At 35.3% G+C, this 18,441-nt stretch overlaps 2 protein-coding genes across 2 annotated transcripts; one reads left to right on the top strand and one right to left on the bottom strand.

The window, feature by feature from the left end:
• The first annotated feature begins 5,874 nt into the window (after positions 1 to 5,874).
• On the top strand, positions 5,875 to 9,683 carry LOC103946509 (leucine-rich repeat receptor-like tyrosine-protein kinase PXC3). Its single transcript, XM_009357224.3, has 2 exons — positions 5,875 to 8,965; positions 9,063 to 9,683. Exons 1-2 carry the CDS (start codon positions 6,625 to 6,627, stop codon positions 9,386 to 9,388), a joined length of 2,667 nt encoding a protein of 888 aa, XP_009355499.1. The 5' UTR covers positions 5,875 to 6,624; the 3' UTR covers positions 9,389 to 9,683.
• A 1,613-nt stretch (positions 9,684 to 11,296) lies between these two features.
• On the bottom strand, positions 11,297 to 13,072 carry LOC103946511 (DNA-directed RNA polymerases II, IV and V subunit 12). The gene is made up of 3 exons (XM_018647293.2): positions 12,911 to 13,072; positions 12,718 to 12,810; positions 11,297 to 11,555 (listed from the first exon to the last, which is right to left on the bottom strand). The coding sequence occupies exons 1-3, from the start codon at positions 12,951 to 12,953 to the stop codon at positions 11,533 to 11,535; spliced, it is 159 nt and encodes a 52-aa protein (XP_018502809.1). The 5' UTR covers positions 12,954 to 13,072; the 3' UTR covers positions 11,297 to 11,532.
• Between the last annotated feature and the right edge of the window lie 5,369 nt (positions 13,073 to 18,441).

Genomic DNA, 18,441 nt, shown 5'->3' with positions numbered 1-18,441 from the left:
ACACTAAAAGAATGCCATTTACAAATAGAGTAAATTGTAGTAATGGTCTCTCAATTTTAATCAAATTGGAGTAATGATCCTTCAACTAAAAATTCATTACCATTGGTCGCTCAACTCATCAAAATGTGTAGTTATGGTCATTTTCGTCAACTTCGTCAAAATTTTGTCAAAACGAGTTATGTTGGAAGGACTATTGCTACAATTGGGTTAAAGTTGAGGGACCATTGCTTCAATTGTGTTAAAGTTGATAAACCATTTCTCCAGTTGAATTAAAGTTGATGGACTAATAGTAATGAATTTTTAGTTGATGAACCATAGTTGTACGTTGTAATGAGTTGAGGGACCAATGGTAATGGATTTTTAGTTGAAGGATCATTGTTCCAATTGAGTTAAAGTAAGAAACCACTACTAAAATTTACTCTTAAAAATACTGTCATAGACTACCTAGTGTGTTAAACGCATACTCGTTTGATCCCACAAATATTGAAAACAGTCTAAATATACTAAGAAAAACGTGTACTTTTTACACCAATAAACTTTTGATATTTTGAGTACTCATTCTTATATTTATCCGACTTAACGATGCATTATGCATGTGTTATTATTGTTTGATTTTGTTGTGGATCCCATTAGATGTAAACAATTAGGCAAAAAGAGTCTACTAATCATGTTCGGCGGGTTTGGATCCTCTCATAAGCAAGAGAGACGGATCCTCCTGACCCAAACATACGAGTCATTGAATTTTGATCTAATAATTACAAATAAGGAACCTTTTTAAAAGTTATAATAATTGTAGTTGTTGGATCAAAATCTAATGTCCCGTGTATTTGGATCAGGAGGCGCCGTCTCTTTGATCAGGAGAGGATCCAAATCCATGTTCGGCGAGTTCCCTCAAAACTTTTTGCTAGCCACTTTGGCTCAAACTATAAATAAAAAATAAAAAAACACGACTAACCATCTTTCATTTGATAGCCAAATGAATCGAATCCTAATCAATAAAATTTCCAGCGACATTTCCCTCCATTGCTTTAGAACTTTTGATGCAAAAGGAAATATAACATAATTAGGACCCATATTATGTTAAATTAGATAATGTGAGTGAGGAATGATGATACTAATAAAAAAGAAGAACTTACATGAAACGTGTTTATTATTACTTTGACATTCTAATTCAATAATATAAGGTCATTTGTAAATTTTTTTTCACATAGCGATGCATTATTAAATTGAATGTCTCATGATAATAAATTCATTTCATACAATTGCTTTCCTAAAACAAGCATAATTAGAAACAATTAAAAGGTCAAACCGTGCTTTCCAAAGTGGGGTTTGGAAATGATAACAGATGAGATTTAAAATAACCGAGCATTTACAGGGTAATTACGAATTAGGATAAATTATGTTTTGCACTATTAAGTTTGAATGTAATAGCAATTTTATATATTATTTTTAAAACGTTGAAATTTCATACCTAAATTTGTGTTTTAGTTTGAATTTCTTACATTTGTTAGTTAGTTCATAAATTTGATTGTTGAATGATGATGTGGAAGCTACATGTGTCAATATTTTATTAATAGAAAACTTCATTTTAATCCTTAAAAAAGATGAGTTTTAGACTATAACCTTGTTTAATATTAAAATCCAATTTTAGTCCCCCAAGACATTTAATCATCTCATTTATTAGTTATATTTTAATGTTTTATTTATCTTTTTATGTATTAATTACATTTAAATTTAATTTTTATTTCATTCATCATAATATGTTTTCATGTCTACATTTAGGCAACTAATTTTTTTTATAATATATATTCCGATAACAATTTTGTATGTTCTTTACGTAGGTATATTAATACATTTGAATACTTCGGTATATTCATCGATACAAACATATAGGTACATTAATTCATATAATGCATTTCGGCACATACATTTTGGCACACACTTTTGAGTATTGACTTTTATGTACATTAATTCAATATATTATATTTCGGTACATACATTTCGGTACGTACATTTTGGTACGTACATTTTGGTACATACATTTTGGTACGTACATTTTGGTAGATTAATTCAATATAATACATTTCAGTACATACATTTAGGTTCATTCTAATATTTTTCAATACAATCATGTAGGTACAAATATTTAGGTGCAAAAAAAGTCAATTTTATATATTTCAACATAGTCATTTATACACTTGTGTATTTATATATTTTTGTATCACAAATTTCTTTTAATATTTTTCTCATTTATGTTCATTTATAATTAAAGAACTAAATATGCGCATATTAATAAAATTAAAATTTAATGTGGAGAGATTAATTAAAATACACATTAAATAACACAAAATTGAATATAAATTTTGATAATAGTACACCTCAATAGATTAAATTGAATATGTAATCTAGCACCGAGTTTTTTTAAAATTTTAATCTTTTGCAAGACTTAATGTTCAAAAACCCCATTTACTAATGTGAAAACTATGTATGAAATTATAATTAAAATATAAGTTTGTATATGACATTCTAATATTTAAAAAAATAATATATAAGATTGTAATTACGCTCCTTAAGGGGCAAAAGTAGTGCCCTACTAATTAACAACACTTATTTCTGTAAGATTTAGAGTGCACTAACTGCAACAAGCTGCAAGACCTAGGAGCTTGCCTTCATCAGTCGTAGTCCTTCATGTTGTCCCATCTTCTTTTGGACGGCTTTGTCACTATGACACGTTACTTGATACATCATTTATCCCATATGACATAACAGACCATGCATCTGAGTTCCCTCTCCACTCCCACTCTCCCTTCGAGAGATTGTCTTTTACCAAAAGGTACTTTTGTAGCCCATTTCCATACGGAAGGGCCATTGAATTGTCATTGGAAATATGCCTAAAATTAAAAATAAATAATGTTTTTCACACACAAATTCTTACCTTATACACATTCTTCTATTTTGGTAATTGTAAGCTTGAACAATTAAAATAAATTGACAATTAAAATTAATAAGAAGTGTGTAAAGCGTGAAAAAATAGTGTATTGAATTACGCTTTGAAATAATATATTAATCTACACACACACTTAGATGTGAATAAACACACAAATTTAAGTTGTTGAAACTTGAGAGTTTTATGTAGACATATTTAGTATCGCTTTCAACATTACATAACATATGTTACGTGATGAGAGATATATTAATGTTTTCTTTCATTATACACAAGAATTCTTCAATTTTCTTTTGGACAAAATCAAGAATTCTTCATTAGGAAAACATAAATTGTGAGAGTAATGGTTTCGAAATTATGCTAAGTCAAAAATTGAATTTCTTCAGTTACTACAAAGAACGGCTAGAATTAAGATATTAAGCTAATAGATTATCAATTTGGTCTCTTAATACCATCTTAGTTTGTTATAAAAAAAAATTAACGGATTAAAAATTTCAGAATATTCGATACTCCGGGACACTATAATTCTGCTTGTCATATATGTAATATCCCACATCACCCAGGGGAGTGATCCTTAAATGCATATTCTCATCCCTACCTAGCACGAGACCTTTTGGGAGCTCACTGGCTTCGGGTTTCGTAGGAACTCCGAAGTTAAGCGAGAAGGGGGCTAGAGCAATCCCATGATGGGTGACCCACTGGGAAGTTGCTCGTGAGTTCCCAAAAACAAAACCGTGAGGGAATGGTAAGCCCAAAGAGGACAATATCGTGCTACGGTGGTGGAACGGGGTCGGGAAGTGATTCGTCCCGGGCTGGGATATGACAATTTGGTATCAGAGCCTAACCCTGGCCATGGTGTGCCGACGAGGGCATCGGGCCCCTAAGGGGGGTGGATTGTAATATCCCACATCATCCAGGGGAGTGATCCTTAAATGTATATTCCCATCCCTACCTAGCACGAGGCCTTGTGGGAGCTCACTGGCTTCGGGTTTCGTAGGAACTCCGAAGTTAAGCGAGAAGGGGCTAGAGCAATCCCATGATGGGTGACCCACTGGGAAGTTGCTCGTGAGTTCCCAAAAACAAAACCGTGAGGGAATGGTAAGCCCAAAGCGGACAATATCGTGCTACGGTGGTGGAGCGAGCCCGGGAAGTGATCCACCCCGGACGGGGATGTGACAATATACTTGATGAAAATCGGTGACGTAAAATTCATGCTATCTCAAAGAACATCAACTTAACTAGATTGTTGCTACCCAAAAATTAAAAAAAAAAAGATGATTAGGTCTTGAACCCTACTTAATTTCAGAAGAAAAACATTCCCTAAAATGCTGCTTAATCATCCTTTTATGTCCATTGCGACCATTTGATTAGTGTAGGGTCATCTTGATCCCATAATTTCTGCAGAAAAACACTCCCTAAATGCTTCTTAATCACCCTAATCATCTTGTTTAGACCAAATTAGTTTGGAGGTTTCTAAAGAGAGTGGGAAAATTTAGTGATGGATCGACCATTGGGTACGGTCAAAAGTTGAAACTCATAGATATTGAAACGTCTATTTGAAGTGATACACATCATGTGAAACATATATAACCCACATTGAAGGAATCCTAGGTTTACTTGTGTGGGTTATTCTTGGACATGTTTCCTTCTAAAATCAACATATTACATTATTTTTATTTTCTGGTTAAGTGATTTCCGTATTTTCTTTCTTTATTTTGTTTGTTGGATTTTCTCTAAAATATTCAATAAAATAGCTTTTGAAAAGCAAAGAGCGATGAGATGAAAATAGAAGTGCAAAAATCACACTCTGATTTTTTTTTTTTCCTTCTTTCTAAAAGGGGACAATTAGTGGTAAGCTACGGTTATATACCCCTTTTGGGTCTAGAGAGACTATGGAAAATTCTATCATGCTCTTGACCACACTCAAACAAACTCATTAGCTCAGAACATCGAACTCAAGACCTTCCACATTTATTTTATTTTATTGAAGAGCCCAGTCCGCTCCCCTACTCTGGCAGTTACAACTATTTATTTTGCAATTTTTCTGACCGAATTGACCACAATTTTGTATGTCATTTTTCTTTTAACAATTGAAAAGTGTTTAGAATGCAATCGCATGAAATTAATAGCCGAAAGGAAACTGTACAAAAGAGTCAAGACAATGAGTGATGCCTGCCACTGCCAAGTGTAGTAGTAAGATGTTTTCTCAAACTAAAGTTCGAAAGTTTAGTGTGTTCTCAAAAGCACAGGTACCGACCTGAATTTATGTATTTGGCTAACAAAGAATATGGTCGGGCAGTTGGCCCTACATGCTTTGAGTACTGAATTAAGTTAATTAATCATTCTAAATACACATGCTGCTCCGTCAGATAAACACATATAATCTCCTTTTCCTATCATATACAACACATATAAGACCAATTTGACTTATGCTTGGTTATAAATTGATGCTTTGACAAAAACGAAATTATAAATTGATGCACCTTTAGGTTAATATATAGTATTAGAGATTTTGCTAGACTGTTATATGTTTTTACACATTTTATAATCAAAAGATAAATAAAAAATGGATACAAATTATGTAGAAAAACAAAACATGTGAGTGCACATAGTAGTATTTTTTTCTGTAACCAAAATTTCTTATTTACAAAAAGAAAAAAACAAGAGTCTAATTCTAGCTCGTAATATTTTTCAATTGAAAATAATAATCCTCACTTTAATATGCATAATATTTAGAAGATATTAATCTTCTTCATATTAATAATTTAATATGCTACAAGGCGTGTATATGTATATGTGTATATATATGTATGACTATATGTATGTATATAAGTTCTTCATTAATATGGTATGGTATGGTATGGTACGCCATGTCATGCGCAGTAGGGGCCAGGTAAGCCTTATGCAGGCAGTTCATTCACTCATCACTGCCCATTTCTCGTGAAAGCCTACGTGACAAAGAATTTCATCCCTCTCTCTTCCTTCCTTCCCTATTCCTCTACTCCCTTCAGTTCAGAGTCTCAGACACACAAACCCCTCTCTCTCTCTCTCTCTCTCTCTCTCTACTCTCTACTCTCTACTCTTTCTCCCATTTTCTTGTTTGGTTGTGCAATCATGGCTTCTCTTTCTGCAAGTAAAATGATATGATATGGGCATTTTCCATGTACAAAATCACAACCCATGTTCCATATATAATTCAATCATCTTCATACCTCTGTTGTTTGCTTCCTCTTGTTTTTCTCTCTGCACTCTACTGTAGCAGTAGCTCTTCCTTTCATTTGGGTATTCAATCAGTTCCAACCCTGAAAAAAAAAACCCCTTGATTGGTGTGCTTTTCTTTTTACTTGTTCCTCTTAAACTTGAGGGATACCCCTACAAATTAAGGGATTGGGTTTGCTCTCTGATGCAATGCTGAAATGGGTTTTCTCAAAAAAGTTGACAGCTGATTTGGGGTCATGGTTTTTCATGCGAGTACCTTCAATGGTGGGTTTGATTCTCTGAGCAAGAAGAAAAACTGACATTTGGTTGCAAGTTCAGAAGCTGAATACTAAATCATTGAAGAAAAAAAAAGTTGGGTTTTGGAGGTTGAAGGGTTTTATGTATGCCCTTGTCACTGTTTTGGAGTTTGGAGAAGAAAGTTGAGTTCTTTTCCACAGGGAAGTGTTCCAGACAACCCAAATATGGTGGTTTTGTGCTTGTTCTGTGTTCTTCTTGTTGGGTTTCTATCCGAGTCCCATCTTGTGGCTGCTCAGCTTTATGATCAAGCTACATTGCTCGCCATTACCGAAGAGCTCGGAGTACTCGGATGGGGTGGCAACAGCTCAGATTACTGCTCTTGGCCTGGCGTTGGATGCGGTTTGAACCATTCTATGGTCGAAAAGCTTGATCTTTCGCACCACAGCCTCCGAGGTAATGTGACTCTTGTTTCTGAGCTCAAAGCTCTGAAGAGGCTTGACCTCTCTTACAATGATTTCCATGGATCAATTCCTTCAGCTTTTGGAAATTTGTCACAGCTTGAATTTCTTGATTTGTCTTTGAATAAGTTCGGAGGTTCAATTCCGCCGGAGCTGGGTAAACTCAGAAACCTTAGATCATTGAACCTCTCCAATAACTTTCTTGTAGGAAAAATACCCGATGAAATTCAGGGCCTAGAAAAGTTGGAGAATTTTCAAATTTCAAGTAATAAGTTGAGTGGTGTTATCCCTATGTGGGTGGGGAATTTCACCAACTTGAGAGTTTTTACTGCCTATGAGAATGCATTGGAGGGTAAAATCCCAGATAATCTAGGGTTGCTTTCTGAGCTCGAATCATTGAATCTGCATTCTAACCAGCTAGAAGGCCCAATTCCCAAAAGCATTTTTGCTTCAGGGAAGCTGGAGTTTTTGGTTCTGACCCAGAACAGACTAGGTGGAGATATTCCTGAAGAAATTGGAAACTGCAGTAGCCTTTCGAGTATTCGAATTGGTAACAATGATCTTGTAGGTAGCATTCCTCATGCAATTGGGAATGTTAGTAGCCTTACATACTTTGAGGCTGACAATAACAATCTTTCTGGTGAGATTGCTCCAGAGTTTTCTAAGTGTTCTAATCTCACCCTCTTAAATTTAGCCTCAAATGGATTTACCGGGAGAATTCCTCCGGAGCTTGGCCAGCTCGTGAATCTGCAGGAATTAATTCTCTCCGACAACAGTCTGTTTGGAGATATTCCAAAATCAATTCTCGATTGCAAGAATCTTAACAAGCTTGATCTGACCAATAATAGAATCAATGGTACCATACCAAGTGATATCTGCAACATGTCGAGATTGCAATACTTGCTGTTGGGTCAGAATTCGATACGGGGTGAAATACCTCATGAGATTGGAAACTGTGTTAAACTGCTTGAGTTGCAGATGGGAAGAAACTATTTCACTGGCAGTATCCCTCCGGAAATTGGTCATATCAAAAACTTGCAGATTGCCTTAAACTTAAGCTTCAATCATCTCCATGGACCTATTCCTGCAGATTTAGGGAAACTTGATAAGCTGGTTTCTCTTGATGTCTCCAACAATCAGCTGTCTGATGTCATTCCAACTGCACTCAAGGGCATGTTAAGCTTGATAGAGGTTAATTTCTCAAACAATCTGTTCACTGGCCCGATACCAACATTTGTGCCATTCCAGAAGAGTCCGAATGCAAGTTTTCTTGGGAATAAAGGGCTTTGTGGAGAACCACTGAGCTCCTTATGTGCAAATTCTAATGGTAGTGACCGTGCAAGTTACCATCACAGGGTTTCTTACAGGATTGTACTGGCAGTTATCGGTTCTGGTTTGGCAGTTTTTATATCGGTAACCATTGTTGTCCTGCTGTTTATGATCAGAGAGAGACAGGAGAAGGCAGAAAAAGCTGCGGGGACTGAAGACGAGGTGGCCAACAACCTACCGGAGATAGCAGCTGGCAATGTCTTTGTTGAGAATCTCAAACAAGCAATAGATCTTGATTGTGCTGTTAAAGCAACCATGAAGGATTCAAACAAGATCAGTACCGGGACTTTTAGCACAGTTTACAAGGCTGTTATGCCGTCGGGGCTGATTATATCAGTGAAGAGACTGAAATCTATGGACAGGACAATCATTCATCATCAGAACAAGATGATTCGAGAGCTCGAAAGGTTGAGCAAACTCTGTCATGACAACCTAGTGCGTCCTATCGGATTTGTTATTTACGAGGATGTTGCTCTTTTGCTGCATCATTACTTGCCCTATGGGACATTATCTCAGCTTCTTCATGAATCCACCAAGCTGCCCGAATATGAACCTGACTGGCCCAAAAGACTCTCTATTGCCATTGGAGTAGCAGAAGGATTGGCTTTCCTTCATCATGTGGCGATTATCCACCTGGATATTTCTACTGGTAATGTTCTTTTGGATGCTAACTTCAAGCCTTTGGTTGGAGAGATTGAGATCTCGAAGCTCTTGGATCCAACCAGAGGCACAGCCAGTATCAGTGCAGTTGCAGGCTCCTTTGGCTACATTCCTCCGGGTATATTTTTTGATACAGTTCATTCTTCATTCCTTTACTTGGTAGTTTTATTAGTGTTCTAATCTAGCTTAGTGTTTTTCCTCTCTTCTGTCATCAGAATATGCATATACAATGCAAGTTACAGCGCCCGGGAACGTCTATAGCTACGGTGTTGTTTTGCTTGAGATCCTTACAACCAAATTACCAGTAGATGAAGCCTTTGATGAGGGGGTAGATTTGGTGAAGTGGGTGCATAATGCTCCGGCAAGAGGCGAAACCCCAGAGCAGATTCTCGATGCAAGGCTGAGCACAGTGTCCTTCGGTTGGAGGAAAGAAATGCTTGCAGCACTGAAGATTGCATTGCTCTGCACTGACAGCATACCCGCCAAACGTCCGAAAATGAAGAAGGTTGTGGAAATGCTGCAAGAAATAAAGAAACACTGATGGATAGTGAGTCATTGAGTCTTCTATGCCCTGAACCCATCAATCAGATCATCCATATTCTTGCTCGGTGTCCGAGAAATGAAGCGAAAAGGCGGTAGTAATCGATTTGAGTTGAAACTGGAAGAGGGGGTGGATGAATGCAGGGAAAGTCCTCCCATTGGAAAGGATTGGTCTAAGTTTCTGTTACATATTAGATCCAAATCATAATGCTGTAGTTCTTGGTTTTTGAGATTTAAATGTGAAGGTGCATGTCTATGGCTTCTTTAATCAAGTTCACACCTTTTTGCAAGGAAAATTGAGGGTGTAGTCAATTTGAATTTCAAAGGATTTTAAAAGGCTTTTTTAAGTAGCAGATTTCAAATGATTTTAATAGATTTTACAATTCTATATGGATTTTGACAGATTTGTGCGGATTTTCATTATAGATTTGTATGGACTTTTTTCATGGATTTTTTTAGGATATCTTAGGATTTCAAAAGATTAACCTACAATGTTTGTACCTGAAACTCTTGCCAACTGTTGTTGCAGTCACCTTCTTTGTCTCTCCACATATCCACAGTAATAAATGAAAACTAATGAAAAGAGCTTGAAAACTTAGGGTTTTAATGATAAGGACAAAATAAAAGGTAAAATGAATAGTATCAGAATTAATTTTTTAGTGTAAAAATATGAATTTTTGTTAAAATAAATAATACGGTGAACTTTTCGTTAAAATTTCCTAGTAATAATCCTGGCCTTCATATAATAGTTGGAGACTAGTTTTCTAAAACACGTCCTATTGTACAGGTCTCCATACATTTTGTTACATGAACTTGGAGCAATTTGCACACATTTGCATAGCCTGTTTCTTTATTTGGGGTTCAAGTAATCCATTATTTGGGGTTAATTTGTCTTATTTTACTATAATTCGCTGCTCTATACAAATCAAAATTACCAAATCACAGTACCAAATCAAAATTATCTATTAAGAAATAAGAATCTAATTCTCTAACAGGAAAATGGGTAACTTCCAAAAGAGCCAAATTCACCTTAGCAGCCAAGCGAAACTCCAAATTCCACCGGTTAGTTATTAAATCCATCAAAATCTTCGTTCGTTAAAATCCTAGCAAATCTTTGATATTCTCACTACTTAGATTTGGTGGACTTTTTAAAAATGTAATTGACTATCCATGGATTTGATTGTATTCTTTAAAATCCTCTTAAATCCTAATTTAACCACACCATGATTTCAAACTCCTTTAAAATCCTCTTTCAAAATCTTAATTGACTATATCCTGATTTTAAAATCTATTAAAATCCCATCAAATCCTAATTTGATTACACCCTCCTAATCCAGATGTGATTCAATTAGTAAATTGTGAATGCATCAGATCCAAGCTCTGGTATGTGGGAGTTCTTCATCCACTTAAGCTTGTTGAGGGCATCGAGGCCATCTGTTTCTAGTTTAAGGGATAAATAATCGGAAATTGACAGCAATGAGGATTTTACAAGCCGTAATCACTCAAGGGCTAGTTTGGTACTGCTGATTTTTTTTAAAAGCAACTTTTTTTTTTTGAAGAGTTCAGGGGCTAAAATTGTGCTTGGTCAAAATAAAAAAATAAAAATAAAAACCTTTTCTCAAAATTATGGGTCAAAAGCAACAGAAGAAAAAGCAACTCTTACCTTTTTTTTTTTCACATCACAGCAACCCCAAATTAGCATGACATATTGAGGTTTTTCAGATGTTTTCCGATGACCATCCACCAAAAAGGAACCCTGGGTTCGAACTTCGAACCTTCAATTGAAATAAGGAAACGATTTCCAAAAACTCATTTTCACTTTTTGCACACCCGTATTAATTCATGTTCTTTAATTTGGTCAATCTAAAGGCTATAAATGAGGAGTGATGCACAGGTGAAGAAAAGGGGGTGTGCAAATCATTTCCTTTCAAATATAATACTCGATACATAATCGACGGACATGTTACTAACGTTTAGGGTTCCGGTATCTCAATGCCGCTAAGGGCTGCGTTTATTACACACCTTGCCCGATTGGGCTATTTCGAGTTAGGACAGTACAAGTTGTATAAAGCATGGCGCTATTTAACAAGCGCCATCTATCATTCACGTCATCTGCAGCCATGCTGAGAGCCCCGCCTGGGTTCTTCAGCGCGCCTCGTACTGAACAACTGCAGAAACAACCATTAGTCATTATCAATCTTTGAACATCGTCATAGAGAGAGATAGATGATTAACCTAACCAGCAAAGACAAAAATACACGCACACAAGACCAGCAGAAGGAACTTTGGACTGACAAGTCATACACCATCGTAAGGCTAGCAAGAACACATTCAACAATGCTACATGCTTCCAATTCCAATCCAAAAAGTTTTGGAAATACATACTTACATGTATGTAATAGAGTTATGCACGTTTCAGAATTATAGGATTCAGAATATTAAATACGTTCCAATTCCTATCCAATTTTTTCATATTTTTCTGGATTTCGGTTTCGGAATTGAAAAAAGTGGTTGCAACTGTTTACCAAAATTTGGTCTGGCATTCTCACTGATTAAGTTCAGTGATTGAGTCAAAAAGTAGTATTGGTGCATCTTGGTGTAGGCTAATCACAATCTGTTAAGTGCACATTAAACTAAATCCTCAGAGCCATAACCCAAAAAACTAATCGAAAGCTTATTTCACTCCGGTCAACATCACCATTTGGCATCAATATAACTATTTCCTACAGTGCCGGTGCCGCCTATCCCTCTACTTACAAGTAATTTCTGTTGCTATGGTGTAATAAGTCTTTTGGTTAGTACTACAAAGATAACAGCTACTAATTAGTAAAGATGAAGAACGCATTTCTACATCCTATACTAAAAGCTTGGCAACCGAACGAACAAAGAGTGGACCCCAATTTTAAGTTCTAATAAGCACCTACTGAAATCCTATGAACTGAGAACATAACAAAAGGATAGGACATACAGACCCCATTGACCCCTTCTTAAGGATGGTAAGGATTCAGTTCAGCTATAAAACTTGACTTATGGATTTGCTCAACTGCCAAACATTCCGTCACATAATCTTAATCGATACAAACTAAATAATGACAGTGCAAAAACTCAAATTCCCTACCCAAAACCAAGTCCTCCTTTTGCAGCAAACTAGTCACACTCCGAATTCCGAAATTCGAAAATTCGACTCCTTCTACCGTATCCACAATTGTCAATCCGAAATCGATTACTGTGAATTGTTTATCCAGTCCCCAAATAAATTCAAAGAATCACCTTTTGGAGAAATCAATGAATATTGCAAATATTAAAGCACATACGGATATAGGGACTTACTGCGGCGAGTACGCTTCTTGTATAAGATACGGTAACCGCACTCACGGCACTGAATCACGTCATTGGACTTCAACTGAACCTCCATCCCACAATCTACAACAACATAAAAACCCTAATTTAATCTTAAAAATTGAAATTCTTCTGTATGTAATTCCTCAAGAAGAAGAAGAACGAAGAAATGGTAAACCAATACCTCCACAGATGTAGTAGACGGCCTCTGGCGGCGGCGGATCCATGGGAGCAGCTCGAATAGGGCTGTTAATTTCAAGGGTTTTGCTGTTTCAATTTCAGGGAAATAATCGCGGGGATTCGTCCTTTTAAATATATATCCTTTTATTTGGAAGTGTAAACGGTGGGCTGAAATGGATTCGGGTTTTAAGCCCAAGGTCCATGGGTTCCCCATAGGTTTCAACAATAACCCCCATTTTCTAGTCAAACCCTAGTAATACTCCACATTTGAATAGAAAATAAGATACTAAATAAATTATTAACGTAACATCATTTCAGAGAACTTAGATTTGATATGCATCGTAATATGTGTTTTTTGAACTTGAACCTTCTCTATTGAATACTCATCGGATTTACTAAATGAAGCAGTGAATTTTAATATCTTGAACTAATCATTCTTAGTAGTAATTTGAGCAATAAGTATCACACATATCACATCTTGACACACTTCAAATTCATATGGTTGTGTTCATTTAGGTCATGAACAAATCTTGATTTCATGAGACCTTTGGAGAAGTGTAGCCACAACAATTCTCAAAAATACAACCCCACATCATTCTCATACAGGAATATCCTGTTATATTTATCTTAACTAGAAGATATTAACATCAATAAGAATAATTATTCACCCTCATACTGTTTTTCTCCAACTTGTTTGCCTATTGAACCTAGACCATAGGATCTTCAATTAGCTATGTTAGGTTTCCCTCAGGTGTTAACTCATTGAATTGGCTTCAAACCCATTCCCTTTGATGTAAATGTTACTTGATCCTCTGGTAGGCGTTTAGTCCAATGATTGGCAATGTTCTCTTTTGATTTAATATAGTAAATTAATGGAAATAGTTTCATTTCTTATTAACTATCTAATAGTTATGTGTCATCGCCTTATATGTCTCAACTTGTTATTGTATTCAACATTTTTGGCTCGACCTTGTGCAGCCATGCTGTCACAATGTATTCATACTTCAATTACAGGCTTAGGCCATATTTCATCTTCCAAAAAATGTTTAAGTCATTATGCTTCGTTTGCAGTTGTATCTAAGGTTATAAATTCAAATTGCATTGTTGAAGATGTTATAAATGTTTGCTTAGATGATTTCCATGACGCAGCTCCTCCACCAAGCACTACTACAATATATGCTATCACCGGCGGAGGAAAAACGACGAGAAATCAAATTTCTGTCGAAAATTTGGCACAAATCCGACATTAAACAATGTAATGTCGCATTTCAATAGCGACACTATTGCTAGCGTCGCGAAAGGGCTTCAGTGTCGCTTTTTGAGCTTAATCCACCACTAAACAGCGTCGGTTTAAAGCGACACTAACCTTAACGTCGGTTTAAAGCGACGCTACTTACACGTGCATCAACTATTTAATTATAAAGTATGCAATCTACTGTTGCTTTTAATCGACATTATATTAAAATTAAATAAATAAAATATCCCTTAAACCGACGTTAGATAACAATTAAATAAATAAAATATAAAATCTAGTAACGGTCTTAACCGACACTATATTTGTTAATAATAATAAAAATATATGGACAACTGCATGCAATTTCAATTAATTCCAACTAAAATAAATTATATAATCAAAATAATAAATTTTAAGATCTAAATAAACATTAATGAAAATAAATAACAAAAACAATAGTGCCAAACTGTACATCTAACATTTCACATAAAATCCAAAAAGTCGTCCGTCGTAACAAACATTAAATCCGACATTACAAACATAACATAAAAAAACAAAAAGATAGAACAATTATAGTGTCATATTTAACCAACAAGAAAAAGAACCAATTAAACTACCCAATCGAATTTGCGCCTGAACGTCGTCCAGATCCTTCTGCTTGAGAACCTTCTCCTTGAGATCCTCCTCCTTGAGATCCTCCATCTGATCCAAAAATCCTCGACAAGTCCACATCAAATCCAACACCTGCAAGCATTCCAGAAAACCCCCCAGCTGGAACTTCAGGAAAAAATCCACTAGGAGCAGCCATCTCAGGTCGATATACTGGCACTTGATAAGGTGGCTGCTGCATGTATGGCATGGGCGGCTGCTGCATGTATGGCATGGGCTGCGCAGGCATCGGATGCACAGGATATGGAGGTTGCTGATTATGGCCAGCATACGGATATGCAGGGGGAGGCTGACTTTGGCCCGACTGTTGAGGAGGTTGACTCTGGCCTGATTGTTGGGTTCCCGGGCTATACGGTGGTTGTGGTTAAAATCTTTGAAAAAACCATGCAAACAACTGATTTTGCTTGTTCTCTAGGTTCGAAATCCATTTATTATTATTTTCGTCCCTCATTTTCAACTCATTATTTTGAGTCATCAGCAACGCCATTAAACTCTTAGATGATCTCCTGGAGGAAATTGATGTAGAAGATGAAGAAGATGCATAAGACACCATATCAGGAGTCACACTATGACCGTATCCTCTGACTCTATTATGCCTCTCAGGACCCATAGTATCAACATAAACTTGGGTCCTAAGATCTTCACTATCCTCCTGGCCCGACTCAATCAATGTTTGTAGATTGCTCTCCATTGTTGACTTGCATTACAATTTTTAAAAACAAAAATTCAATCGTAAAACAGAAAAATAAGCTATAGATAATAAATACTAATAAAATCAAATACTAACACGAAAAAATCTATTACCCCTGTACGCTCCGATGTTTCATCAATCCATGTTTTATCTTTTCGTGTATGACATTCACGAAAAAAGGTTACAGGATCTGCTTCTTTCCCATGCTTCTTCCGCTTTATCAAAAATAAAATTTCATACAAACAACTTAAGCAAACCTCATACTAAAAATAAATATAATTATTTAAAATTAATCATTTCTTCAAAATGTACAATCCATACATATTCTTCCCGCACTCTTGCAAAGGATTTTGTACCAGTGGTATGGTTCATTGATTTCAATCCCCGATTAATCTTATTTTTTTCAGCAACCTCCTGAAAAAAAAAACGAAAGAAAAAAAAAGATTATATTAGGCAACTTTAAAGTTATAACGAAATAAATCATGTAAGGTTTGCCTTTGTTTTGTCTCTATTCCAATATGCCAACAAATCATCCCACTGGGCAGGAATCACATCAGGAGGAGGCTCGCTGCGCACCTCTTCTGCTCTTTTTGTATAATACTTTTTTTTTAACTTATTTCTAAACTCTTTGTGCGCATGCTCCGCAATCTTAAGTGTCATATGACGGATCAAAGGCATTTTTACTATATCTGCATCTTCAAAAAAAATATTTCCCTACATACATAAAAACAAAAAACAAAAAAAATCACGCTAGTCAATTAGTATTACAATCATTGACTTATTCTTCTATTTTCAACTAAAAATAAAAACACCTATACCTTTATTCTATTCTAGAAAGCTTCCTTATCTTCTTCCGTAACCTTACGCCAATCTTTCTCCAACGGCAAATTTCTATAGTCCCTAACCTCCATTGCTACATGTTTTGAAAAAGCACTAGCATTATCACTTATGCATTTTCCGGACGAATCAAACGAACAAAGCTGTTTCGTCCATTTAGGAATTGAGGGTCCACGCCTCCGTTGAGATGTACCTTGTTAATACAAACACACAATTAAAAACCAGGAAACAAATGTATATTTTCAGTTTAGCAATAATAATAGTTCAAACACACACACAAAAAAATAAAAATAAAAACTGAGATTAATAACAATTCAAAAAAGAACCAGCATCACCCTCGTCCTCTTCCAAATGACGTTCTTCAGAATGTTGATCTTCACGAGAACTATCCATAGCAAAATTTAATGGAAGAAGAAGGAATATGGCTGAAATGGGGGAAAGAGTAGGCCAGAAATGGGGGATAGAGACGAGAGACAGAAGTGGAATCACGAAAGAGATAGGAAATAAAGAAGATTAAATATGGATAATTGCATAGCGTCGAAATATGAACACTTTGCGTCGGTTAAAACCGACACAAGGTCTGACTCGACCTAACATACTTTTGACAGAAAGCCTACACACGTAACCTGACATACTTTAGGCAGAAAGCCTGACATACTTTTCAGTGGAAGACCATTGCGTCGGTTAAAACCGAGGTTATGTGGCATAGTGTTGAAATAAGGACCCATTGCGTCGGTTAAAACCGACGTTAGTTTGCATAGCGTCGAAATAAGGACCCATTGTGTCGCTTAAAACCGACACTATGTCTGACTCAACCATCATTATAGCTTTTGACTGAAAGCCTGACAGTACCGTCTGACTCAACCATCATTATAGCTTGACATACTATGTCAGTACCGTCGAAATTAGGCCACATTGCGTCAGTTAAAACCGACGTTAGACTGACAGATTTTTATAACGTCGAAATAAGAACAAGTTTGTGTCGAAATAAGATAAAATTTGCGTCGAAATAAGAACAAATTTGTGTAGTGTCTCTGACAGAAAATCCATTGTAGCAGATAGTCTCGAAAGTGTATAATTTTGCATCGGTTAAAGCCAATATAAGCATAATTTGATATGATAATGATTGACAAAGTCTTCCAACCCATTCCCCCGTGCAAAGAAAGGGGGAAAATTCCCGCCCAACATAAAAAAAAAGTTTTAACTTACAAAAAAAAGAGAACAAGGATAAAAATAGAAACAAAAAAAATAAAAAAATTTAATCCAAAATTAAAAAGTAATCAGTTATGTTATCTCATATAATATTTTAATAAATAAATTTATTAAGTTGAATCAATTTTTTTTGCACTGTAATTGTTATTTTAATTTGTTTTTATTTTGATAATTTTTTGTTGTTATTTACTAGAATGGATTAGATGAACATAATTTGAGTTGTTTTGAGAAAATGGAATGAATAATATTTATAAGCATTTATGTTAAATTAACAATATTAAATATAACATAAACTTATAATATTTAGTAATATAAGTATATATTATGGATTAGATGAGCATTTCTCAAAAGTTTAACTTTGATAACATTTGGTTGTTATTTACTATAATGGATTAGATGACTTTGATAACATTTAATTTGTTGTTATTTTGATAACTTTGATAACATTTGGTTGTTATTTACTATAATGGATTAGATGAGCATTTCTCAAAAGTTTAACTTTGATAACATTTGGTTGTTATTTACTATAATGGATTAGATGACTTTGATAACATTTAATTTGTTGTTATTTTGATAACTTTGATAACATTTGGTTGTTATTTACTATAATGGATTAGATGAGCATTTCTCAAAAGTTTAAACCTTGCCAATGTAACTCAAAGCTTGCATTTTATTCTTTTTACAAAATCATCAATTTTCATTGATCATCATCCATTGTATTCATATAGGTTCAAGGAGTCTAGCTGTAAAAAATCATCAAAATCGGGCTTACAATAACCGTTAAATCGTCATTTTTAGTTGATAACCGTCGAAATTTTTTGTCCCGTTACTTTATCCCAGAATTTTTGTTTTTTGCGATTTTTTTCGTATACGATCTCGAATTATATACAAA

Source organism: the organism of the source record quoted next, unplaced genomic scaffold (genome assembly GCF_019419815.1).
Source record: "Pyrus x bretschneideri cultivar Hongxiangsu unplaced genomic scaffold, Pyrus_bretschneideri_v1 Contig9, whole genome shotgun sequence".
Lineage (NCBI taxonomy): Eukaryota > Viridiplantae > Streptophyta > Magnoliopsida > Rosales > Rosaceae > Pyrus > Pyrus x bretschneideri.
This window is presented reverse-complemented; position numbering and strand designations above follow the sequence as displayed.

Coding starts and splice junctions, on each gene's coding strand:
- LOC103946509 (XM_009357224.3), top strand. CDS start 6,625: ATGGTGGTTTTGTGCTTGTTCTGTGTTCTTCTTGTTGGGTTTCTATCC. Junction 8,966..9,062: donor CTTTGGCTACATTCCTCCGG/GTATATTTTTTG, acceptor TTCTGTCATCAG/AATATGCATATACAATGCAA.
- LOC103946511 (XM_018647293.2), bottom strand. CDS start 12,953: ATGGATCCGCCGCCGCCAGAGGCCGTCTACTACATCTGTGGAG. Junction 12,811..12,910: donor CGTCTACTACATCTGTGGAG/GTATTGGTTTAC, acceptor ATGTTGTTGTAG/ATTGTGGGATGGAGGTTCAG. Junction 11,556..12,717: donor CAAGAAGCGTACTCGCCGCA/GTAAGTCCCTAT, acceptor TTGTTTCTGCAG/TTGTTCAGTACGAGGCGCGC.